Genomic DNA, 26,014 nt, shown 5'->3' with positions numbered 1-26,014 from the left:
AAGCTACTTGACTTCACCTTCTAGGAAGGAAAGACAGACCAGAAATCGAAATCCTGAGTAAAAAAAACAAATTTCTCAGATTTGATAAGGCAATGGTAAATTTGGTAACTATTCTATGAAATTCACAATATGATTGAAGTAAATGAGTGAAAAAAAGATAGGAAGAGTTATCAATATCTTCTGTATCTTTTCTACCCTATGAAAATAGGTCATTTGTACTATTAAAAGATATAAAATAATTTTAAGCTTTTCATATCTATCATATTCTTACCTCATTTTAAATTCTTCAAGTATTATTAACATCTGTAAAAGCTCAACTGACAAGTTTTTCAGATTATCTTATTCAATGAAGAGAGAAACAACGGCCACAACAACATACAGGCTATATTTAAACAGGACTTCATTCTAACTAGACATTTTCTCATTATTCAAATATTCTCATATTTAGCATTTCCAAAAAAATACACATATAACAATCAAAAAAAACTTTGTTATATCTGAGATATTTTATAAATGTTAAAGGAGGAAAATACCTTTTTAGACAAAAGCATTTCTGTTTCAAGAAGAGTGACACGACTAAGAAGATTAGTCCAGGTGTTTTCATCTACCATCACTTTTCCTTTCATTTTTTGTTCCAAACAGTCTAACCTTTTCTCTATCGAAGTCAGTTTCTTAAGATTTTCTTGGCATTCAGCAAGCATAGTTTGTAGTGCAGTAATCTCAGGATTAACATTTACATTCTAAAAAGGTTAGAGAGATTAAAAATAAAATTAAACAAACTGAAATTTCTTTAAAATTAATGTATTCTCACTTCCACAGTGTTATCTCAACAGTTAGGAGAGACCGTCCTGCTTGAGAGTTAAGAGAGCTATCTCTGGATGGAGACTACTTGGCCACTTAAACTAGTTCTGAGATTTATGATCTTGATGCCTCCATTTCCTCATTAAAAAAAAAGAGATAAGAGCAGTATCTATTTCATATGATTCTTCTGATAATGAGTTAATTTGCATGATTCTCTTAATACCAGCTAGTAAAATAAAACTATTATTAACTAGCTTCTTGAAACAACGCTTAGCACAAAGCTAAGAGGAAATGACCAAAAACAACACTTAGTGCATTGAGATTGTTCGGTTTGCCATATAACAGGAAGTAGGTCCAATGGCCATCTGGTAGTTTTTGTAAGTGCTAACTGTATATTGATATACTGAGATATATAGAAATCACAAGACATAGAAACACAGAAAAAAAGTCTTAGCAGAAACAGTAGAGATCAGACATATTGGGGTCAGTGGCAATTAAGAGTAATAGAAATGGTTTTTTAAGAGAGACAGAAAATAACAGCAAGGACCCAGAAAGGAAAATGAATAGGCAATAAAGTGCCAATCTTTTCCATTCACGAATAAAGAAAATAGGTGGTAGAGAACCTCCACTATGCAAAGTAGCATATCGCTATGTCTCACTGAATTGTAGATTCCTTAAAGCCAAGTGCCATATCTTATTCTACTTTGCATCACCCCAACACTTATCCCAGCACCCTACACATATGCAGCAAATATTTGTTGAATTATTTTAGTAAGACTTATTGACACTTAAGTAATTGTAACATAGATAAAATGTCATAATTAATAATTCAAAAGGCTAGAAATATTCCAAAGTTTAGAGGCTGAAATAATTACACATATTTAAGTAAAAAATACTGGCATCTATTTAAAAAGTCCAAAGTTGTTACCTGTTGCTCAGCCTTGATTTCAGGAACCTTTACTTCAGGCATCTTTATTTCAGTAGCATTTAAGACAGACACATCAACTGCTTCATTAACATCTGTTATTGGACTTAATGTGTCCTCAGAAATGTCAACATTATCTTCATTATACAAGTGACGAATCACCACAGCTTTCTTCTGCATAGAGAAAAATATGTAAGAAACACTTCAATGTTTTCCTCCCACAATTATTTATTTTTTAACTTTTAAGTTCAGGGGTCCATGTGCAGGTTTGTTACACAAGTAAATGTGTGTCATGGGGGTTTGTTGTGCAGATTATTTCATCACCCAGGTATTAAGCCTAGTACCCATTGGTTATTTTTCCTGAACCTCCTCCTACCCTCCACCCTCTGAAAGGCTCCAATGTGTTTTGTTTCCCTCTAGGTGTCCATGTGATCTCATCATTTAGCTCCCACTTACAAGTGAGAACAAGTGGTATTTGGTTTTCTGTTTCTGCATTAATATGCTAAGGATAAGGGCCTCCAGCTCCATCCATGTCTCTGCAAAGGACATGATCCCATTATTTTTTACGGCTACAGAGTATTCCATAGTGTGTATGTACCACATCTTCTTTATCTGCTCTATCATTGATGGGCATTTAGGTTGATTCCATGTCTTTGCTATTGTATTTAGCTTGATTCCATGTCTTTGCTACTGTGAATAGTGCTGCAATGAACATATGCATGCATCTTTACAACAGAACAATTTATATTCCCTTAAGTATATACCAAGTAACCGGACTGCTGGGTCAAATGGTCTTTAGGTCTTTGAGGAATTGCCACACTGTCTTCCACGGTGGTTGAACTAACTTACACTCCCACCAACAGTGTATAAATGTTCCTTTTCTTCCACAACCTCACGAGCATCTGTTATTTTTAGACTTTTTAATAATAGTCATTCTGAGAAGCGTGACATGGTATCTCATTGTGGTTATGATTTGCATTTTTCTAATGATCAGTGATGTTGAGTTTTTTTCATATCATTATTGGCTGCATGTATACCTTCTTTTGAGAAGTAGATGTTCATATCCTTTGTCCACTTTTTAATTAGATTGTTTTTTTCTTGTAAATTTGTTTAAGTTCTTTATGGATGCTAGATATTAGGCCTTTGTCAGACACAAGTTTGCAAAAATTTTCTCCCACTCCGGAGGGTGTCTATTTACTTTGCTGATAGTTTCTTTTGCTGTGTAGAAGCTCTTTAGTTCAATTAGATCCCATTTGTCAACTTTTGCTTTTGTTGGAATTGCCTTTGGCGTCTTCGTCATGAAATCACTGCCCATACCTATGTCCTGAATGGTACTGCCTAGGTTGTCTTCCAGGGTTTTTATAGTTTTGGGTTTTACATTTAAGTTTTTAATCCATCTTGAGTTGATTTTTGTGTATGGTGTAAGGAAAGGGTCTAGTTTCAATCTTCTGCATATGGCTACCCAGTTATCAAAGCACCATTTACTGACTAGGGAATCCTTTCCCCATTGCTTGTTTTCATCAGGTTTGTTGAAGATCTGATAGTTGCAGGTGTGTGGTCTTATTTCTGGGTTCTCTATTCTCTTCCATTGGTCTATGTGTCTGTTCTGGTACTAGTACCATGATGTTTTGGTTACTGTAGCCCTGTAGTATAGTTTGAAGTTGGGTAGCATGATCCCTCCAGCTTTGTTCTTTCTCCTTAGGATTGCCTTGGCTATTTGGGTCTTTTTTGGTTTCATATAAATTTTAAAGTAGTTTTCTTTAGTTCTCTGAAGACTGTCAATGGTAGTTTAATGGGAGTAGCATTGAATCTATAAATTGCTTTGGGCAGTATGGTCATTTTAACAATATTGATTCTTCCTATCCATGAGCATGGAATGTTTTTCCATTTGTTTGTGTCATCTCTGATTTCTTTGAGCAATGGTTTATAGTTTTGCTTGTAGAGATCTTTTGCCTCCCTTGTTAGCTAGATTCCTAGGTATTTTATTCTTTCTGTGGCAATTTTGAATGGGAGTTTGTTTGTGATTTGGTTCTCAGCTTGACTGTTGTTGGTATATAAGAATGCTAGCAATTTTTGCACATTGATTTTGTATCTCAAGACTTTGCTGAAGTTGCTTATCAGCTTAAGAAGCTTTTGGGCTGAGAAGATCCTCCTACAATTATTTTAAACATACACACAGCAATTTTGCAAAAGGAACACCAATCTTTAAAAATTAAAAAAAGTTTAAATTATCACATATAATGTATATATCAAAATATTACCATTACTAACATTACCATAATTTATGTGTGATGATAAAATTGGGGTTATGACTTTTAAAACAATTCTTACATTTTAGGCCAAGTGCTGAAATATTTATTAAATTACGTCTGAGATTTGATTTAAAATAAAGACAAAACAAGATTAGCAAAGAGTTGATAAATTGCTGAAACTGGATGATGGGTATGTTTGTAAATGTTTGAAATGTTCCATAATAAAAAGTTATTTTTAAAAAAGATTGCCGAATAATTCACTTATAAATAATCAAAAACTGGCTCTATGAGTAGGGCTTATTACAATTTTTCTATTAAACAAACTGCAATTTATTAGACCTTCAGCTAACAATTCAAACCTAATAATGACAATAAAAAAGTCCTGACAAAAAAAGCATTAGGTCACGGTATGCATTTACCTAGAAATCCTCTACCTGCTTCCTATTCTACAGTTTGCATACACACTATAAAAACATATGTGACTCAGAAGCGCAAATAGGCATACTATATAAGGCACTGGGATAGGAGACAATTTGCTTTAATATTGACTCAACTTTTGCTTGTAAACAAAGAAATGTACTTGTAGACTCTTTTCTAAATCTGAGAACTTTTAATACTTATTCAAATTTCTGATAAAGATCTGATATAAATTTTAATAAAGAAAACTTTGCTTTAAGAAAATTAAAAATAAGTCTAATGTTTTGAAGTTTACATTTTTCTTGGCTAGGACAATTTAGACTGTCCCCTCAACTCTCATACTGAAATAGAACATTGAAAAGCACATTATATCAATAAATAATTAATAAGTGCTCACAGTGTTCCTAATCCTGTGCTAAGCAAAATGAAGGTACAAAAAATCAGTATAAGAAAATCCCTGTTCATATATGTTCCTTCTAGTTGGGGAAGAATACAAGATATAAGTCATTTAACAGTTAGAAAATCATAAATAAAACTAACAAGAGTTAGATGAGTTAGAGATGCAAGTGTACAAAAACTATATGCACTTATTCAAAAATGGCGGCTCGGTATCATTCTTTATATTGTCCTCATTACCTAGAGCAAAATAGGCACATTAAAAAGAAGTGGCATAAGAACCTTTTCTTATAATAAAATTTCACTTTTTTAAGGTATAAAGGAATAAACATATTTTTTTGAGATGGAGTCTCGCTCTGTCACCCAGCCTGGACTGCAACAGTACGATCTCGGCTCACTGGAACCTCTGCCTCCAGGGTTCAAGCGATTCTCCTGCCTCAGTCTCTCAAGTAGCTGGGGTTACAGGCACCAGCTACCACGCCTAGCTAATTTTTATATTTTTAGTAGAAATGGGGTTTCGCCATGCTGGTCAGGCTGGTCTCGAACTCCTGACTTTAGGTGATCCACCTGCCTTGGCCTCCCAAAGTGCTGGGATTACAGGCATGAGCTACTGTGCTAGACCCAAGAATAAATTTTTAAAATAGATTCTGTTTACATAACTCATGTATTTTGGATTAGGGCAGAAATAATACTCTAGATTATACTTCAGTCAGAAAGTATTCACATCCTTTACTTAATTACACCATTGATAATTCATCTGATATTCTATCATTCAATCAGAGTCTTCTCCAGCTGGAAGACAGCTGAAAATATATTAATAAATAATATTTTAGCTTAAGTCTCCCTTAGTGATAGAAACACTGTAGCTCTAAGTGCATTAGATTCAATTTGCCACAGCTGCTCAAAGCAGATAATGGCAGAAAAATTATCTTTCAAGAAAGAGAAAATATTCAAAATATTAACTGAAAACCAGATTCTACGTGTAGGGACTACCAATTATTGGATAATTCATACTTGGTTACAGAAATATAATGTACATAAATGAATCATTATAACCTATCACTACTGCTAATGTAGGCTCTTCATATGTTCCCATGTTTTAGGAAGACCAGAACACAATTAAGAGCAAATGTAGATAACTGCATAAGATAATCTTCCTAAATCACTACTCTTCTGTTTAGGAAATCTGGCAGAATTAGAAATTAGAAATATAAAGAGAACACGTATTTAATTTTATATTTCTATCCTATTGTTATAACTTCAGGCATACTGCCCAAAAATATATGGCATGCACTGTTAAAAATCAATGAACTCCAATATCTAACTAGAATGTTTCATCAGGTGCCAATCAGAAAAGTGAAAACTGTATATTGGATTAATTAGATAACTCTTAAACAATATGATATTTTCTTTGTGGTTGCATACCTTTCCTGAGGTCATAAACCTGCCACTGATATCAACGCCAACAGCCTCTGCAGATATTTTCTCATTGCTCAAAGGAGGTTCTGACTTACCAGAACTGATTTTCTTTCTTTGTTGTGATGGAATCTAAAAAAAAAGGTATTAGTCAAAATAACAAATTTTGTGTGAAAGCATAATTATATATTAAAATTCCATTAACATTTAAATTTTCATATATGAAATATAGCTGACAAATAATGAGACTCTAATGAGACTACATGACTTTTAAAAACTAAGAAGTAATGAAAATGTATTATGTTTGAACTATTAGTTTAACACTAGGCGTTCCCAGTCACAGGTGTATAAAACAAGAGAGTAGTATTTAAAATAAACAACAAGCTTTATAAGGTTACTCAAATCTTTGAATAATACAGTAATTACACTATGAAATAATTTGCTGTCTAGGGTTTTGATTTTATACATTAAAATACTGAGCCATCTATTAATAGCATATATCAGCATTAAAATCTATTCATAAAATTACCTTCTGAAGACTGCTTAATTCCTTGTGCTTTTTCATCACACAATTCAAAATATCACAAACAATTTGGATTTTCCATTCTGCAAACCCACATTGGATAAACTGCTTTTTTGTCAAAATTGGTTTATAATTAAATTGATCACGAAGAAGCTGCAGAGGAAACAGACTCTTGTAATAATTGGGAGCAATTTATTTCTAAAATTCCAAATGATAATGCCCACCTGGTCAGGGGAATAATGGCCACCTTTGAGAGGACAAGGAAAACCAAGCCATTAACTAAAGAGTACTAAAGTAATTCATAGGGCTGGTGTTAAGTCATGATCCAGTAAGACAGGTATCAGGTGGAAAACAGGTAGCAAAGGATATGCTGGAGAACAGATGTCTGTCCAGAGAGATGGAAAAATATAGTCAATCATCAAAAAGTGTAAATATCTTCAGAGATATTAGAAAAACTTCTTAGTTCACTAGAATACCATACCAGAGTCAGAAACTATAGTTCTATTTGTTTATAACTCTTCCACTATGTGATTTTTGGATATGTCAGTAGGCCTTTTGGTCTCAATTTTTCATTTGTAAAACGAAAAAAAACACACTAGATCAGTAGTTTCCTAAATCTACTCTGTGGAGCTCTAGAATTTCTTAAAAGTGCCTCTTAGGCTTCCATGGATGTTTTCTGGGATCAAAAGCAAGAAAGAGAAAGATTAAACAGAGACTACATATAAAAGCTCCCATTTCATTGACTGCAACTCTGCTTTTTTTAAAAGACTATTTGAGGCTGGGTGCGGTGGCTCATGCCTGTAATGCCAGCACTTTGGGAGGCCAAGGTGGGCAGAGCACAAGGTCAGGAGATCGAGACCATCCTGGCCAACATGGTGAAACCCTCTCTACTAAAATACAAAAATTAGCCAGGCGTGGTCACGGTGCACGCCTGTAGTCCCAGCTACTCAGGAGGTTGAGGCAGGGGAACTGCTTGAACCCAGGAGGCGGAGACTGCAGTAAGCCTAGATCATGACACTGCACTCCAGCCTGGTGACAGAGCAAGACTCTGCCTCAAAAAAAAAAAAAAAAAAAGACTACATTTGATAAGTGGGTTTTTACCATTAAAAACTAATACAAACCACAGTACTTAAGCAAAAATTAATGATAAAAGCAGGGTTTTAAAAAAATCAAATACGAGATTAAATTCAGTATACACATAGTACAAGTATAAATACTAGGGTAGATACAATATAAGACATGCTCTCAGACCTCAAAGAATATATCAGTTTAATAAAAAAAAATGTCAGTAATAGTTCCTTCTTACAAACAACTAAATTAACATATAATTCTAAAAAACTGTAAGTTTTATTGAATTACATTATTCTCTAATTTCTGCCAGTATACCAAATTTTACTAAAATTTGATTAAAAAGGGCAAACAATAGCCAACAACAAATATTTACCAGTTGCTGTATTTATTAGAATAGGTAACATTCAAAAAGCAAACATGAATTGCATCTTGATTTCAATAGGGACTACATTTAAATGAGATAAATACAAATGAAAATATCCTGTCAATTGTATATGCTGCATATATTTAAGAAGTTATGACTAAATCATTAATTTTTAAAAATCATTCAATAACTAATAGTTATTGTTTGATAAACTCAAAATACCTTATAGACAGCATCTATAAAGCGCAAGTCATTTTTTGCTATGAGCTCTACATTGGATTCCATTATAAGTTCTGTTACATAAGGTGAGTATGAGGTAAAAGAATAGCTGATGATGGGCAAAGATGCTGCTGGGTCTCCCTTTATCAAACTGTTAGGAAAAAAAGAAAAATATTTTTAATAAGCATTTAATAAGCATAATTCCACAAAGTTGGATAATCAAGAAAATATTAGAAATGTTTATAATAATTTAAAACTTAACACTATAGCTATAATAATTAGGTGATACATGAGACTTTCTAGATTCCATTCCCCATTTTAAACCAGTCTAGCCAGACTACTATGAAATACCACTGTTCGTCTGCTCAAAAAACTTACTATAGGTCTCTAGTACCAACTATTTACCATTGATTTTCCAAAGCTTAGTCTTACGTGATCTACTCCATTTTCTACTACTAATAAAAGCAATGTACCATCTTACAAAATTGAAGTACACTTCATGGTTTTGCAAACACTTGTTCTATTACCTCCTTTGCTCTCTACCACAAACTTCCAAAGGTAAATATTATGAATTCTAAGTTACAGATGAGGAAGATGGGATGGGAAAAAGCATGAACTGTGACTTGGTTGACCAGTCTATTACTTTTCACTTACTGCTCCTTCTAAATCGTATATTATTACCTATGCTAATTCCACCAGTCTAGAAAGGTATCCCACTCTTCTTTGCTTATCCAATTATTATTTATTTTTTACAAATCATTCATCAAATCTCAAGCTTCCTATGAAGCTTTCCTCAACTTTCTGATCTATACTGATCTCTCCAAGAAAGACTCCCAGGCTACTCAGTATCTGCTGTGTCTTTATCTGTCTGGTAGTGTTTCCTGTCTTCTTATTTTCTCAATGTGAAGTACCTTCACTGATTTTCCCACAACAAAGCACAGGAGGTATTTGTTCAATTTGCCAGTTACATTTGTTCAATTGCAGTATTTTGTACTTATATAAAGCAAATGTTTTCCAAAAAATTCAAGATGTTCACATAAACATCCCCATCTCCACCCAAATTTTTAGTAAGACAGAGAACAAATACATGATGATAGCACTACATTTTGTTTTACTGGACAAATATGAATTATTTCTTTTATGTTTCTTTGAAATACTGTAATATTTCACCCAATCAGAAAACTCCTCTGGCAACCTTGTCTGTCTGAAACACAGTCCAAAAACAGGAAATGAAAAAAAAATACCTTTGAACAGCAAAATCTGTCCATTTTATGCACACTATACATAGATGATAGCCAGGCACACATTTAACACTTTTTATGTTAAACAATTTCAAAAATCTTGATTATCTAGTTCCTAAGGACTTAGCATATTAGAAACAGTAAGAAAAACAGATGCCAACACAAAAAACAGCAAATGGCCAGAAAACATAACAAATGTGAAAAAGTAGAAAAAAGAATCAAAATGAGGGGGGTGTTGTGTGTGTGCTTAAATGTGTGTGGCAGGGAGACTAGCAATCTGAGTGCCTCTATGGAAGAAGCAAGTAGCATTTCAAATCTCAATAGACCCTGCAGATTTTAGTATGTTATATAATAATCTAAAAATTGTTGTTCTTAATGATGCTTTTGGGTAATAAGAAAATTAAATGTTTAAACACTGTATTTAGAAAACAAGAGAATACTGGTATATTTTAGAATTATACCTATTTAAAATGTCTTTTAAAATGTTGACACTTAAAGTGGCAAGGAGAAGACTTGGCTACTCAAACTGGTTAAACCCCTGCAAGTTCTGGATGGTCAGGATTTTCATGTTTTGAGGAATCAAGATGATTCTTACATACATGGATAACATCTGTTTCATATCTTCTGCCTCTCACATATAATGCCTATAATAACAGCAATTTGAGCTAAACTTTCTCCTTACTCTCCTCTCTATCCTTTCACTTTCAGCCTTCTCTTGAGTTACCTCTCCCTACTGTAACCTCAAGAGTTATTAGAATATCCATTCTTATATGGATATCCATTCTTATATGTAAAGCCCATTACTGAAGGATTCTACTTACAAGTTTCCCTCTACTCTTGAACATCTAACTTGGACTTGTCCCTGGACACTCATTCATTCAATAAATGTCTAATCAACTCCTAATATGTGCTATGCATAATTCTAGATGGGGGGATTCCACAGTGAAAACAAAAAACAAAGTCCAAGACTTCAGCTTACATTCTAGTAACCAATTAACATTTAACCAATCCATCAATTAATCAATGATAAAAGGTTAAGGGTAAGTGTCATGAAGAAACAGAATTATGAAGGGATACAGAATGACTGCAGTACCATATTATATAGGCATGAATATAGGAAAATGTATGTTGCCATATTCTAAAAACGTTGTCATAGTTGCAAAATGGGAGCTAAAGTGAAAGGTTCAAAGTGGGGTCTGTTAAATGGGAGAGCTTAAGCGCAATCTTCAGGCTGCCATACACAAAAAAATCTACTAACTAGAATATTCCATATGAAAAAGAACACTTGACTTAAATGTATAAAATCTTTCCTCCATAAAAGAATAAACAAATAAATGATAAGAAAAGACTGACAAGAAATGGCAACAATCTCTTCTTATTCTGGATATATTTAACTGTAAGAAATATCATCCAACTGAATATGAGAGAATGGTAGATTATACAAATAATAAAATCTATTATACCTCTATGAGTTTAAAAGCTGTACAGAGATTATAACTTATACAGATAAATACTGTGCTTCTAAACAGTTTTAAATCTTTTAAGTTGGAATTCTTCATTAGTTCATACTTAGAAATAAACTCCTATAATTCCCTGCTTTCTCAAATATTTTAATCATTTCAAGGCAGATTTAAATAGGATCCAGGTAAAATCTGATTTTTCTCAGGTAGTCCCCCATGTTAAATATCATCTCAAATCACTAGCAAGAAGAATACAATTAAGTTTGATATTATAGCTTACCCTACACAGTCCACCTCTTCAGGATAATTTAGCAAGCGGAGCACCTGTTCTAGGTTCCGTAAACTTCTTTTTAAGTCACCTGTTGCCATTACTTAACATCAGATTCAGCTCCAATTCTTGAAATAGTCTAATTTTTCACCTGAAAATAGAAATCCATGAAATACTGGTTAAGTCTCTGTATTTTTGAAGCTTCTTGATTCTATTTTGGTCATATCTCCTATTGGCACTTACCATATTTATCTTACCCTAGCTCTTTTTCCCCTAGCTTCTTCTCTACTACTCAAGTTCTGCTTTGTAACTACTATAAGTTCCTGAATATAGGGTGTCTCCCCTACCCTCCTACATGTTTTCCTCCCAAAAAAATAAGTTTGCCTTATATTCATCTTATTATAATGTATCTTATATAACACTTGCCCAAATAGTTTTTTTTTTTTAAGCATAAAGCACCGTTTGAGAAGACACATCAACTTGGAATAACATCCATCAGTGACTCTTTTGGATGCTTATAGAAGCTACATAACACAATCAATAAATAATGGAGACAAATTTAGCGCAGATTTAATCAGAGTCACAGGGCTCTGATCTCACATAGTTGCCAAAAAGATACCTTTCCTAAAAACTAAAAATACATTTTAAAAATGCAGGGTTCACTTGGATAAATATGACAGATTACCTTCCTTTCCATTTTCTAAAGATCACTAAAATGAAAGTAAATAATTAAAAATCATGTATACCCACCAGGACAAAAAGAACTACAGGAGATTTCACATAACAAAACAGGTATCAACAAAATTTTGGAAAATGAAAAGCAAATGAATAAGGGATAACCAACCTAGCAGAGCACAGACCGGCCAATCCCATCTGCTTAATATTTAGGAGGAAACCAACTGAAGCAAGATAGGTTCACAAATCAGGTGCACTTGATGCTTCTGAAAGACAAAGGGGTAAGTCCAGGGGGCTGAAATAAGAATGATTATTTGAGAGTCTACATAAGAAGCAGCTAACCCTAGAATTTATTTTCCCTCCCGCCTCCTATCCCTACACACATAACTTGCTCAGCAAGGCAACTACCTCTCACCTTCCCTGGAAAGAGAAAAGAGCTTTACACTCCAAAGAAATTGAATTAAGGAGGCACTAAATTTGGAAACATCAGGCAAGGCGAACAATACAGAAGGAAGTGTTCGAAGGCAGAAAGAAGTATTAATGAAAACACACACACACACACACACACACACACACACACACACTAATAAAGTTTCTTCCTATATCTCAGCCTCAAGAAGCTGTTAGACTTACATCCTCTGTGACAACAGACTATCAGGTTCTATGCTAGAGAAGGTGGATGGACCTAGAGAAAAAAGTATCACATTTCTGACATTTGAGGAAAATCCCCATTGAAAAGGGCAGGTCTTGCCCAATAAACCTGCAGCAAACTCACTTATTGATAAGCCCTAACCAGGCACCTTTTTTTCTTAGAGACTCATGTTTAAAACTGAATATATGCCCAAAGGTCAATAACTATTAGAGGGAAGCTTCAGTATGAAAAGTATATATAAATACCTTAAACAAAATAAGCAGAGAAGAAAAATTTGGTGGAAATAGAGATAATATAGAGAAAAAATTTCAAAATGAAGCTTTCCATTCTCAATGAGATTAGAAAAAAAAATTAAAACCTAAAACAAGAATAGAAGGATATAAAAAATATTAAGCTTGTGAGAATGTAAAATGAGCCAGAGATTGTTAAAGTGGATCAAAAATAAGATCTAACTACATGTTGTCTATAAGAAATCCATTTTGTTTATAAGATTAAAAGTAAATGGATAGGGAAAAATATACCATGTTAACATTAATCAAAAGAAAGCAGGAACAGTTATAATAATCTCAGACAGCAGACTTTATAATAAGGAAAGTTATTAGGGACATAGGGTCATTACATAAAGATAAAGGACTTAATTCTCCCAGAAAATATAACAATCTTTAATGTATATGCACCTGAACAACACAATGTCAAGATATATGAAACAAAAACTGACAGAACCACAACGAGAAATATACAAATCCCCTATTTTAGTTGGAGACTTCAACACTCCTCTATGAGAAATAGATCCAGCAGGCAAAAAAAAAAAAAAAATCAGTAAGGACAAACAATATCATCTGTCAACTGGATATAACAAATATTTATAGACTACTTCATCAAACAACAATAGAATACATATTCTTCTCAATTTCACATGGAACATCCACCAAGATAGACTATCTTTGGCATCATAAGGCATACCTTAACACATTTTTAAAAAGTATAAATTATACAATGTCTGCTTTTAGACCACAATGGATTTAAATAGAAATCAACAACAGAATTGAAAATGATGGCAAAAATAAAAATTTAAATAAGACAAGTTTGAGGAGATAATTATAGTTACACAATGGATGAAAAGACCAAAAGTGGAATAGAAATTATAAGAAAATTAGAGGACCAAACTGAAAGGTTCAACATCTCATGAACGAGAGAAAATGAGGGAGGAAATTGTGAAATAATACAAAAACACCTCTTAAGGCTGAATGTCATGATTCTCTAGATTGAAAGAACACAATGAGTGATAAACACAAGAAGTGAAACAAAACTCACACCAAGATATATCACTGTGACATTTCATAAAGTAAAAGAGAAGTTTTGATAAACATCCAACAAGGCAAGAAAAGATCACATAGGAAGAATATCAAAATAGCACCAAACTTTCAATAGCATTGTTAGAAGCTAAAGGATAAAGAAACATTATCTTCAAAATCCTGAGAGGAATTACTTATAATCTTGAATTCTATACTCAACCAAGTTATCAAATACCACACCCAGCAGATTTACTCTAGGTATGCAGGGGCTTAGTACAACATTCTAAAAATCAATGTAAGCCACATTAGCAGGTCAAAGAAGGCAAATCATGTATTATCAACGGATGTAGAAAAAGCACTTGAAAGAAATCTAACACCCATCCATAATAAATACTCTCAGCAAACTAGGAATAGAGGGAAAGTCCCTCAACTTAATTGGGAAAATACCTAGAATTCTGAAACAAACAATACAATTAAAAAATAGGCAAAAGATGTTAACAGATATCTCACTAAAGAGGATATATGGATTGTAAATAATATGAAGAGGCTCAAAATCATTTATCATTAGAGATTTGCAAATTAAACCAAAACACCACTACACACCTATTAGAATGGCCATAAAGCCTACAAAAAAAACCAACAGCTAACACCACACTTAAGGCTGAGAAACTGTATACTTCCCCCAAAGACTGGGAATAACACGAGGATGTCCTATCTCACCACTCCTATTCAACAGTGTTCCAGAAGTCCTAGCTAGTGAAATGAAGCAAGCAAAGGAAATAAAATACCTTAGGAAGAAAGGAATAAAGTGGTCTTCATTTGCAAAAGACATGATTGTTTATTTAGGAAATGCTAAAGAATTAACAAAAAAAAAAACCCCTAAAAGTAAAAAGTGAGTATAGTAAAGTCACAGTATATAAGGTTAATATACAAAAGTCAAATGTTTTCCTATATACTGGCAATAAATGATTAGAATGAAATATAAAACTAAAAACACCATTATCATAGCACAAAAAACACTTATAAGTCTAACAAAATATGTAAATGATCTGTATGTGACAAATTACAAAACTATGAAAGAAATCAAAGAAGGTTTTAGCTAGAAAAGGATAGTGGAACAGGACCTCCCCAGCCCTTGTCCTTCACAGAAACACCAATTTAGCAACCATCTATGTATAAAAGTGCCCTGATGGGTCCAACTAGAAGGCTGTGACATCCTTCTGGAGTCCAAGACTGATAGAAGCCATTTTGAGAAGGCAGAATCATGCCCCAGTAGCAGGCATGTGACTACAGAACTGGCTCCAGACCCAGCAGCAGCCTCATCAGCATGTGGGCTTCAACTCACCTGTCCAAGGTCTCACAGGAAGACTTGTTTGTCTGGGAACCCAGAAGGAACCACACCCACCCAAGCCCCAGTAACAGGCCCACAACCGCAGACCTGATTTTGAACATGTAAAGCAGACCCACAACCTGGCTCCACCTAAGTGACTGTGGTTTGGAAGTCAGTCTCACCAAGGGACCCAGCAAGAGAAGATCTTCATCTACTGAAATCACTCTGTTTAGTACAGAAGTGGGAACTGCTCCTTCAAATGTACAGACACCAATGAAAGACTCAAGGGATTATGAGTAAATACAACATGCCAAAGGAAACCAATAAGGTTACAGAAACTGACTATAACAAGATGAAGATCCATGATCTGCTTGACAAAGAATTCAAAATAATCATCTTAAGCTCAATGAGCTACAAAAACAAACAAACAAATAAACAAACCCAGATAGAAAACGAAATAAAAATCAGGAAAACAATACATGAACAAAAAGTTCAATAAAGGAGAAGCATAAAAAAGAACCAAACAGAAATCCTAGAGCTGAAGGATACAATGACTGAACTAAAAAATTCAATAGAAGGCTTCAACAACAGACTCAATCAACCAAAAGCAAGAATCAGCAAACCTGAACACCGGTCATATGAAATTATACAATTAGAGGAAGAAAGATTAAAAAGAATAAAAAGTGAAATGAAGTAATACTATGGGACTTATGGTACACCACTAAGTAACTTAATAAACACATTATAAAAGTTCCAGAAGGCAAAAAGACAGAGAGAAAGGGGCAGAAAGCACATTTAGATTATGGCTGAAAACTTACCAAATCTAGGGAGGAAAATGGACATCCAGACTCACGAAGCCCAAAAGTTCCCAAATGGGTTGAAGCCAAAGAGGTCTGTACCAATAGACACTATAATGAATTCGTCAAAATTCAAAGACAGAGAAAAAATTTTGACAGCAGTGACAGAAAAGTAACTTATTTCATATAACAGGGCCTCCATAAAGGTATTGGTGAATTTCTCAGCAGAACACTTGCAGGCCAGGAGAGAGAGAATGACATATTCAACATACTGAAAGTAAAAAAAGAAACCTGCCAACTGAAAATAATTACCTGAAAAAACTGTCTTCAGGAATGAAGGAAATAGCCAGGCATGGTGGCTCACACCTGTAATCCCAGCACTTGAGGAGGCTGAGGGCAGGCAGATTGCTTGAGCTCAGGAGTTCAAGACCACCCTGGCAAACATGGTGAAATCTTGTCTCTACAAAAAATACAAAAATTAGCCAGTCATGGTGGTGCATGCCTCTAGTCCCAGCTACCTGGGAGGCTGTGGTGGGAGGCTGACTTGAGCCCAGGAGGTTGAGGTTGCAATGAGCTGAGATCATGTCACTGCACTCCAGCCTGGGCAACAGAGCCAGACCTGGAAAAAAAAAAAAAAAAAAAAAGATAAAAGAATAAAGAAAACATGAAAACTTCCTCAGATTAAGAAACTCAGGGAGTTTGTCACTTTTAGACATGCCCTAACAAGAAATGCTAACAGGAGATCTTCAAGTTAACTGAAAAGATACTAAACCAACAGTATGAAAGCATATGAAAGTATACATCTCACTGCTAAAAGCAAACATGAAAACAAACACAGAATATTGCAATACTGAAATTTGTGGCACGTAAATCTCATTGAACACTAGTATATAAATTAAAAGACAAAAATAGTATGAGTAACTACAACAACCACAGAAATTTGTTAATAGAAACAATATAGAAAGAAGTAAAATCTGAAATCAATTACATACATTGGTGAGGAAGAGTGGGGAGGAGTGTAGAGATTCTGAATATGAATGAAGTTGTTACTAGCTTTAAAAAGCCTGCTATGACTACATAATATTTGATGCAAACCCCATAGTAACCAAAATAAAAAGTATAGTAAATAAACAAAAAAAAGAAAAAAATCAAAGCATTCTACTACAATCATCAAATCACAAAGACAACAAACAAGAGAAAAACAGGAGAAACAGAAAGCAAATAGAAAACAATGAATAAAATGGAAACAATTAAGTACTTAATTATTAAAAATTATTACTTTAAATTTTTAATAATTAAGGGCTCTCAGGAGACATGGAATGGTTGAAATGGATAATAAAAACAACACTCAACTATACGCTATCTACAAGAGACTCTAACATTTAAGGACACACGTAGGCTAAAAGTGAAGGGATTGAGAAAGATATTCCATGCAAACTATAACCAAAAGAGAGCAGGGTGGCTATCTATATCAGACAAAATAGACTTTAAGTCGACAACTGTCAAAAGAGACAAAGAAGGCATTATATAATAGTAAAAGGGTCAATTCAATAGAAAGATACAACAACTAAAAATACATATGCACCCAACATCAAAGCACCTTATACAGTGAACATTGACAGATTTGAAGGAAGAAATAGATATCAATACAATATAGAAGGAGACTTTGATACATCACTCTCTATAATGTACAGGTCATCCAGACAGAATGCCAACAGCAAATATTGATAGAATTGGAGGAAGAAGTAGATATCAATACAATACAGAAGGAGACTTTGATACGTCACTGTCTATAATGTACTGGTCATCCGGACAGAATACCAACAAGTAAATTGCAAACTATACAACACTATAGACCAAAGACCTAACATGCATATACAGAACATGAGACCCAACCATAGCAAAATAATCATTCTTCTCAAAAGGACATGAAACATTCTCTATAACTGATCACAGCCTAGGTCACAAAACAAGTCTTAACAAATTTAAGAAGACTAAAAACATTCTAAACGTTTTGTCTGATCACGAGGGAATGAAACTAGAAATCAATAATAGAAAGAAAATGGAAAAATTCACAAATACAGGGGAATTAAATAACATACTATTAAATAATACTGGGTCAAACAAGAAATCAAAACAGAAATTATAAAATATCTCAAGACAAACAATAATAAAAACACAGTATACCCAAACATACAGGATGCAGTAAAAGCAGAATAAGAGAAGTGTTTATAGCAATAAATTCATTAAGAAGAAGAAAGAGGCAGGACACAGTGGCTCACGCCTATAATCCTAGCACTTTTGGGGGCTGAGGCAGGCGGGTCACTAGGTCAAGAGATTGAGACCATCCTGGCTAACATGGTGAAACCCCATCTCTACTAAAAATACAAAAATTAGCTGAGCATGGTGGTGCATGGCTATAGTCCCACCTACTCGGGACTCCCACCTACTCGGGAGGCTGAGGCAGGAGAATCACTTGAACCCGGGAGGCGGAGGTTGCAGTGAGCCAAGATCATCACGCCACTGCACTCCAGCCTGGTGACAGAGCGAGACTCTTGTCTCAAAGAAAAAAAAAAAAAAAGGTCTCAATAAAACAACCTAACTTTACACCTCAAGGAACTAGAAAAAGAACAAACTAAATCCAAAATTAGCAGAAGGAAGAAAATAATAAAGATTAGATTAGAAATAAATGAAATAGAAAATTGAAAAACAATTTTAAAAATTGACAAAACTAAAAGTTCCTCTTTTGAAAAGACAAACTAAATCAACAAATCCTTGGCTAGACTTTAAAAATAGAAGACTCAAACAAAATCAGAAATGAAAGAGGACACAATTGATCCCACAGATATAAAAAGTATCATAAGGGACTATTATGAACAATTATATGCCATCAAATTGGACAATCTAAAAAAAAATGGGTAAATTCTTAGAAAAATATAACTTACCGAGACTGAATCAAGAAGAAATAGAATGCTTGAATAGACAAATAACAAAAAAGGAGATTGACGGAATAATAAAAAAATTCCCAACAAAGAAAAGCCAAGAGCCAGATACATTCTAGCAAACATTTAAAGAAAAATTAATACAAAACCTTATTAAACATATCTAAAAAAAAAAAGAAGAGGGAACACTTCCAAAGTCATTCTGAGGCCTGCATCACCCTGATACCAAAGCCAGACAAATACACTACAAGAAAACTACAGTCTAATACATTTGATGAATATAGACGTAAAAATCCTCAATGAAATGTTAGCAAACCAAACACAACAGCACATTAAAAGAATCATATACCATGACCAAGTAGGATTTTTCATTGTGATGCAAGGATGGTTCAACATATGACAACCAACCAATGTAATATACTGCATTAATAGAATGAAGGATAAAACTCACATGGGCATCTGCACAGATGCAGAAAAAGCACTTGACAAAATTCGATACTCTTTTGTGATAAAAACTCCCAATAAATTAGGTATGGAAGAACCTTATAGCAAATTAGGTAAAGGAAAAACAAAATAAAGTCCATTTATGAGAAGCCCACAGCTAAGATACTTAAAGATAAAAAACTGAAAGCTTTCCCCATAAGATGAGGAACAAGGCAAGGTTGCCTACTTTAGCCTCTCCTATTCAGCGTTAAGTCCTAGCCAGAATAACCAGGTAAGAAAAATAAATTAAAAACATCCAAATAAAAAGAGAAGAGGTACAATATCTGTTTGCAGATGACATGATCTTAGAAGTAGAAAACCTTAGGGACCCCAACAAAAATGTGAGAATAAACAAATTTGCCTTTAAAAAAGAAGGAAATCCTGCCATTTGCAACAACATGGATGAACCTGAAGGACATTATGCTAAGTGAAATAAGCTAAACACAAAAAGACAAATACTGTATTATCTCAATGTATGTGAAATCTAAAATAGTCAAATACATGCAAGCAGAGAATAGAATGGTGGTTGTAAGGGAACATGGGGAGAACAAAATGGGAAGCTGTTGTTCAAAGGGTACAAAGTTTCAGTTAGGCAAAATAAATAAGATCTGCAGGTACAACCCAGTGTCTGTGATTAGCAATATTGTATTCTTAAAATTTTGCTAAGAAGTTAGATCTAATGTTAAGTGCTCTTATCACAAAAGGTGAAAAAAAGATGAGTAGAAGGAAACTTTTCAAGGTGATGGCATTGATTTCTTGTAGTAATAATGGTTGGATGGTTTCACAATATCTACTTATCTCCAAACAGAAATTGTATACATTAAATGTCTATAGCTTTCTGTATGTCAATCATACTGCAATAAACAGGTTAAAAAATGAAGCAGCACCAGATTCCTGTACACACACCTCTAAAAATAGTCCCTTTGTATATAAAGCACCCCAAATTTTCTCCTTCTGAGTGTGTTATCTGCTTAATTAAGGGCCTGGACTACAAAATCCAAGTTTTCACTTTTCATCCAAAGTTTTCCATTCTCACACACAGAATTTTCTCGTTCAGTTAGCAGATGCAAGAAGAGAATTTCAGATATTAGCTTTAAATACTACATTCTTGTCTATACCTGGTATTACTAGCTCTACCTAATTCATTTTCTTTCTTACCATGAAATTATAGAAACAAAAAGGTTACTGCAAAACACTTATAAACATATTGTCAGCATGAAATAATTATAATTATCCTATAATAAATTGTACCTTTTGAACAATTTTGGTCACTTTTTGATCTTCGTGTATTAATAAGTTAATACATGTAAATCATAACCAGAAGGGAAAATCAAAACATTCCACTTACCAAGTAATGATGGAAAAGAGAATGTGTGTGATTTAGTTAATTTAAAATATTATAGAAAGCAACAAATAACAGAAATGGTATCTGGGATAAAGTTCCTGGACCTGGATAAGGATGTTTGGTGATATCTCAAGCTGTTCAACACCTTTGCACAGGCCATTTCTTCAAGCTTGAAGAGATACAGAGCAACTCCTTCCCTCTCCCATTCTCCATCTGGCTAATACCCCTCGGCATCCTGCTTAAATGTCACAACCTCAAATAAGTCTTAGATCCCAAACTAATTAATCCCCCTCATTAATTTTCTCTAATAGACCCAGTTCTTTTCCTTCTTGGTACTTATCATAATAAAGAACCAAAATCTGTGCCAAGGGTCCAAAATAGCACTCTACCTGAAAAGCAACACTTAACCCTTGTCATTTCTCAGCTCTATTTCAGAATGAGCTGGGTTACTACCTGGGGTCCCATAACGACCTATATCCCAATGGCCTAGAAATAGAAGGAATACACCGATTCCCCCTCTTGATGCTGATTCTTCACTTTAATAAGCCACCACCATTGTCAGTCAAGATGTTTTGCACTGTCATCGGTCCCAAACTCCTGCTGGTTAGCCAGCTGTCTACTTCCAAGAAGAAAAGGTGAACACAGAAAAAAAGGCAAGAAATTCAAAATATCTATGCTTTTTACAGAAAGAGCAAATGGTGCAATTATTTTGGAAAACTTACTGGTGATACCTACTAAAAGCTGACATACATAGGGCCTATGAAACAGGAATATGACTCTGAAGAATGTACACAACAGAAAAACACATACGTGAACCAAAAGATTTGAACGAACTGAGACTTTAAACAAAATGATTCATTTTTTAAAAACTGCCCCAAAAGTAATAGCATGGAATTTATTTCTAAATGACTAATTTTCTTGCATGGAGTGGGACTTTCATTAGATTATCAAAGGAGATTTTTCCCAAAGAAGAGTCATAAATAGGTATATAAACGACTAAGAACCTTTGCTGGAAGGAGGTAAGTTTCTGAACTATAAAAGTCTAGTCAGCCAGTAAGGTGAAACTAACTTACATAAAAACATCTACCACAACTGTCCATGGACACTTCATAGAAGAAAAGTAATACATAACAATACCTTGAGTAATGAACCCTTTGAGAATGAAGCTCCTTTAAAATGAAGTTATCACATTAAAATGAAGTCATTATATTAAAATGAAAACAGAACAATTCATAAATCAGGTGAAGCTGGGTTAGTGTGATCTTTTCCTCCAATTCGCATTACCCAGCTGTCCAGGATACAAATCATCCCTTTACACACCGTTTCTCTATCTTTAAATAAGGAAAGGTAAGAAGGTTACCGATTTACAAAATCCTAAATTTAGTAAGCTTCCTACTTTAAGCCCCTCGCCACTCATTTCCACAGCCATTTCCCCAGGGTAGAGCAACTGCTCCCTCTTTGTGAACCTACCTTTCTGTTCCTAGTCTCCTTTATCAACATGGTAGGCAACAGCTTATTGAATATACTTTTATAGACTTGTGCATGCACATTTTAGTCACTATTTTTCAGCCGATAAATTACTTCAACTAAACATTTATATTTTTAGACAGAGATAATTTTAGGTACTGTCAAATGGGAGATAACTAGAAAAAGAGAAAGTCATCCTGAAATCACATTATACAAAACACTGGCCAAGAAGTTAAACCCTATTTAATATCCTTTAGATTGACTGGGGGTAGATGGACACACGGAAGCCTAAAAGGGATTTCCCAAGATAAGCCTTTACTTTCCTGAAAAGCATGAAGTGAGGACTACTCTGGCTTTAACCGCAAAAAATGTATTCTTGGATTTTGCCACTGGCCAATATAGTAGGTCTGAGCTTCTTTCGGGTTCCAGACCCATCTATCGTAACACATTCTTCTAGGGATACCTTCTTCCCAGTAACTTTAATGTAAATTCTATGTCTTTCCAGACTTCCTTTAGTCCTTCCAGATGTATATTCCATTTTCCCAGTGCAAGTAATTTTGTTTTACGTAACACTTTATGATATCTTCTCACCTTTCCTTTTTCTGACATTTTGGAAAACATTTCAGTGTCTCTTACATGATTTCTACCTCTGATAATGGAATTTCTGACAACAAAGTTATGTCTCTCTTCAGTACCAGTGAATAAATATTTTGAAGAGTAATACAAGCAGAGCTCGTGAAGGAGGTAAGTGATAGGAGACAGAAAAATAAAGGGATTTAAAATTGGGATTATTACAGAATAAAATTACAGCTACTGCTGCTCTACATTCTCACAAAGGGCTTTACTAAGTCTACTATAAAATTCAAAAGCCTTAAAAACAAGACATTAAAAGAAGCCAATCTATTACTTATGTACATTTTAACACCTTACTTTCATTAATGAAAAATACTTTTAAAAATTTAACATTTTCAACTTATAGCACTGATCAAAGGCAAACTAAGGAAAAAAGGAGATACCACTCAGCTTGCAGCATAGATTCAATAATAAAGAAGCTCTCAATATTCCTTTCTAGCTTCCTTCCTTGTCTACAAGTCAGATCTGCGCAATTGAACTTGTGGGAGAGGCTGTGAAAATGGTGTACTCTAGCAGTTTAGGATTTTCAACATCGCTCAATCTCATTGCTGTTAGAAGTCATTAAAACAATGCCTCCCAATAGAATGTCACTGGACCACAGTGACTTTTGTTTAGAATGAAGCAACTACACTGACTCTAGTAACAGTCAATGGCTAAGAGTTTGTGACATAGCACATAATGCTCGATATTATCTAAAAACACGTATCAAAAACAAAAAAGTAAAGATGAGAAAAACAGTTTATGAAACTGCAAAAGATATTAGGGAAATACTTCTCTAAGAGATAGGAGAAAGGTCTGAGAAAGGCAAAGCATCGAGAAAGCTGGGCGGGAGTGGGGAGGAGTAAGGGACAAGTAAAGAGTTCAACGGGACTGCTGTATTCACACATAAAATTAAAAGGTCTGCAGATAATTCGGAAAAAAAACAGTCTAGCATGGCCATAATTCCAGAGTAAAAGAGAATAACAACTTCAAGATTAACTTGTTACAGTGAGGGAAAAATCTGTAGCCTTCAATAAAGGTGGAGAAATATTTGAAAAGCTGGGGAAATGCAAACAAGGAAAACACGAACTGCTGTCCTGTCCTCCTTATAGTCAGGAGCCGTTTGTATCCTCACCCCAGAGGATCCAATAGGAATCAGTAAGCCTATAACTTTCCAACCCTAAGTCACAACCTAATTCTGATAGGATGAGCTACCACGATACTTCCCACTTCGTTGTGACTAAAAGCATATACTAGTTGGGTATATAAGCAAGGCTCCCCTCCCGCCATTTGATTTAAAAGAATGAAAAGGCGGATCTGGTCATTCGTCTCCGCCCGGGGTCTCTGTAAGGACGGCGGAGAGAGGCGACCTCTGCCCAACACCGGGCGCAGCCTTGCCGTCTCCTCGGGGCTCACCAAGCAGCCACCAGCAAAGAAGCCGGTTTCAAAGGCCCAGCACGACAGTGAGAGGAAAACGGAGCATATGCAACCATACACAGTCACCAGAGTCCAGCCTCCCGCAACGAGTCGCTACAGCCAGGCGCCTGCGCCCAGAAGCGCTTCTGGCGCCGACCGTTTGTATTTGGAATTGTGGGTTCCTGCCCGCCACGCACCACCGCAAGCCCTTCAAAGCTGGGAGCTTCTCTGTGCTCCAGGATTCCTCGCTGCCGATTCCACACCGCGTTCAAGACTCCTGTGAAGAGCGACTCTGCTGAGAGCCTCCTCAATGGCCAGTCCACTTCTAACTTGCAGCTGAGAAGTTTTTCTGATCTTGATAGTCAGAGTGGCTCGTGCTGCGAAGTGAGAAACATGGAATCTATAGCGAATCGTAAACAACAGAAATAAAAATGCGTCTCCGTTAAGAGTCGGAGCCTAACGTCACTTCCGGCAACAATAGGAAACGTCAAAATTGGGACAGTCGGCAGTTCTGGCCCCTGCAGCTGGAGGTACCCTGAGTTCTGAGGGTCGTAGTGCTGTTTCTGGTATTCTCATCGCGGTCACCTCTACCGGTGTGGACAAGTAAAGTTTGAACCGGCTTCTCCATGGCCTGGGCACCAGTTCCCGGCTGAGCCATTTTCCTTTTGGCTAAAAGCCCCCGCCCAGAGGCCAATTCGTCGCGGCGGCGGTGGAGATCGCAGGTCGCTCAGGTACAGGAGTCAACCTAGATATTTTAGATCTCTTGTCTCTTTTCCCTGTTCACCTTCACTTTTCTCGAAAATAAAGACAACCAGTGCTTGCCAGTTGGCCGAAACTGGCCGACCAGCAAGAGTTTGCGACCAATGACAGTGCGAAGCATCTTGAGTGACAGTGGTGGTGGCTCATTAAAGTGAGGAATCAGTGTCAAGAGGCGGAACTGGGTGTGTTCCTTCTGTTTCTAGGCCATTGGGGTGTAGTTCGGTTTAGGACTCCAAGTAGTAACCCAGCGTCATTGTGAAATAAACCTGAGAAATGACAAGGGTTACTTTCTTCAGGTCCAAGTGTTGGTTTTCGGGTCGAGTGTTATTTTGGTTCCTAGACAGTTTTTGGTTCTTTATCACTTTCCAGTAATATGAATGCAAACACAAGTATAGTTAAGATCACGATGGATTGCTAGCTGCTACAGTAGTCAAACTTTGGTTATAAAACTTGTCAAACTTGTCTTTTATTTGTTTCTCAGCGACTGGGTTCTAATCTCTTACGTAGAAGGTTCTCAATATTTATTTGGCAAAATTACATAAATGGATCCCAATCCTCAGTCATTTAATTTTTTTAGTTTTATTTTTAGGTTCTGTATGAATTTACTAATAAAATAATTGATTCTACTTGTTTTACAAGTAAAATATTCATTTTCAAGGCTCCTAGGTGTATATCCCCAAATGAATATATCATGATTTTTATTACGGTAAAGTGAAGACAATTTATGTTTTCTATTTCAGCTTTCCTCTTCCTTCTTTTAATGTTTGAAGTAATGTATTTCTGAGGTAGGAGCTCTACACACTTCTCAACTCTACCCTTCACGAAAAAGATATATGAAACAGAGTAGGTTTCAGAATAAAGAATGCATAAGTTTTATTATTTTTTTCA

At 35.1% G+C, this 26,014-nt stretch overlaps 1 protein-coding gene across 11 annotated transcripts in view; it reads right to left on the bottom strand.

The window, feature by feature from the left end:
- Nucleotides 1–25,207, bottom strand: part of CEP44 (centrosomal protein 44) — a 58,245-nt gene extending 33,038 nt beyond the window's left edge. For 4 of the 11 annotated variants that reach the window (XM_008977072.4, XM_055112010.2, XM_063603999.1 and 1 more), the window contains exons 1-8: nucleotides 24,447–25,171; nucleotides 12,198–12,294; nucleotides 11,366–11,504; nucleotides 8,388–8,535; nucleotides 6,737–6,883; nucleotides 6,217–6,339; nucleotides 1,730–1,900; nucleotides 534–740 (exon numbers count right to left, since the gene is read on the bottom strand). In XM_008977072.4, coding sequence (XP_008975320.2) covers nucleotides 534–740; nucleotides 1,730–1,900; nucleotides 6,217–6,339; nucleotides 6,737–6,883; nucleotides 8,388–8,535; nucleotides 11,366–11,454 — 885 coding nt within the window. In that variant the 5' untranslated portion in view covers nucleotides 11,455–11,504; nucleotides 12,198–12,294; nucleotides 24,447–25,171. Of the gene's footprint in view, nucleotides 1–533; nucleotides 741–1,729; nucleotides 1,901–6,216; nucleotides 6,340–6,736; nucleotides 6,884–8,387; nucleotides 8,536–11,365; nucleotides 11,505–12,197; nucleotides 12,295–16,123; nucleotides 19,932–24,367 lie in introns of those variants that run through there. The other 7 variants (XM_034959431.3, XM_055112007.2, XM_055112011.2 and 4 more) reach the window with 6 other exon arrangements.
- Between the last annotated feature and the right edge of the window lie 807 nt (nucleotides 25,208–26,014).

This window comes from Pan paniscus, chromosome 3 (genome assembly GCF_029289425.2).
Source record: "Pan paniscus chromosome 3, NHGRI_mPanPan1-v2.0_pri, whole genome shotgun sequence".
NCBI lineage: Eukaryota > Metazoa > Chordata > Mammalia > Primates > Hominidae > Pan > Pan paniscus.
The sequence above is the reverse complement of the archived record's forward strand: the minus strand, read 5'-3'. Positions and strand labels throughout refer to the sequence as shown.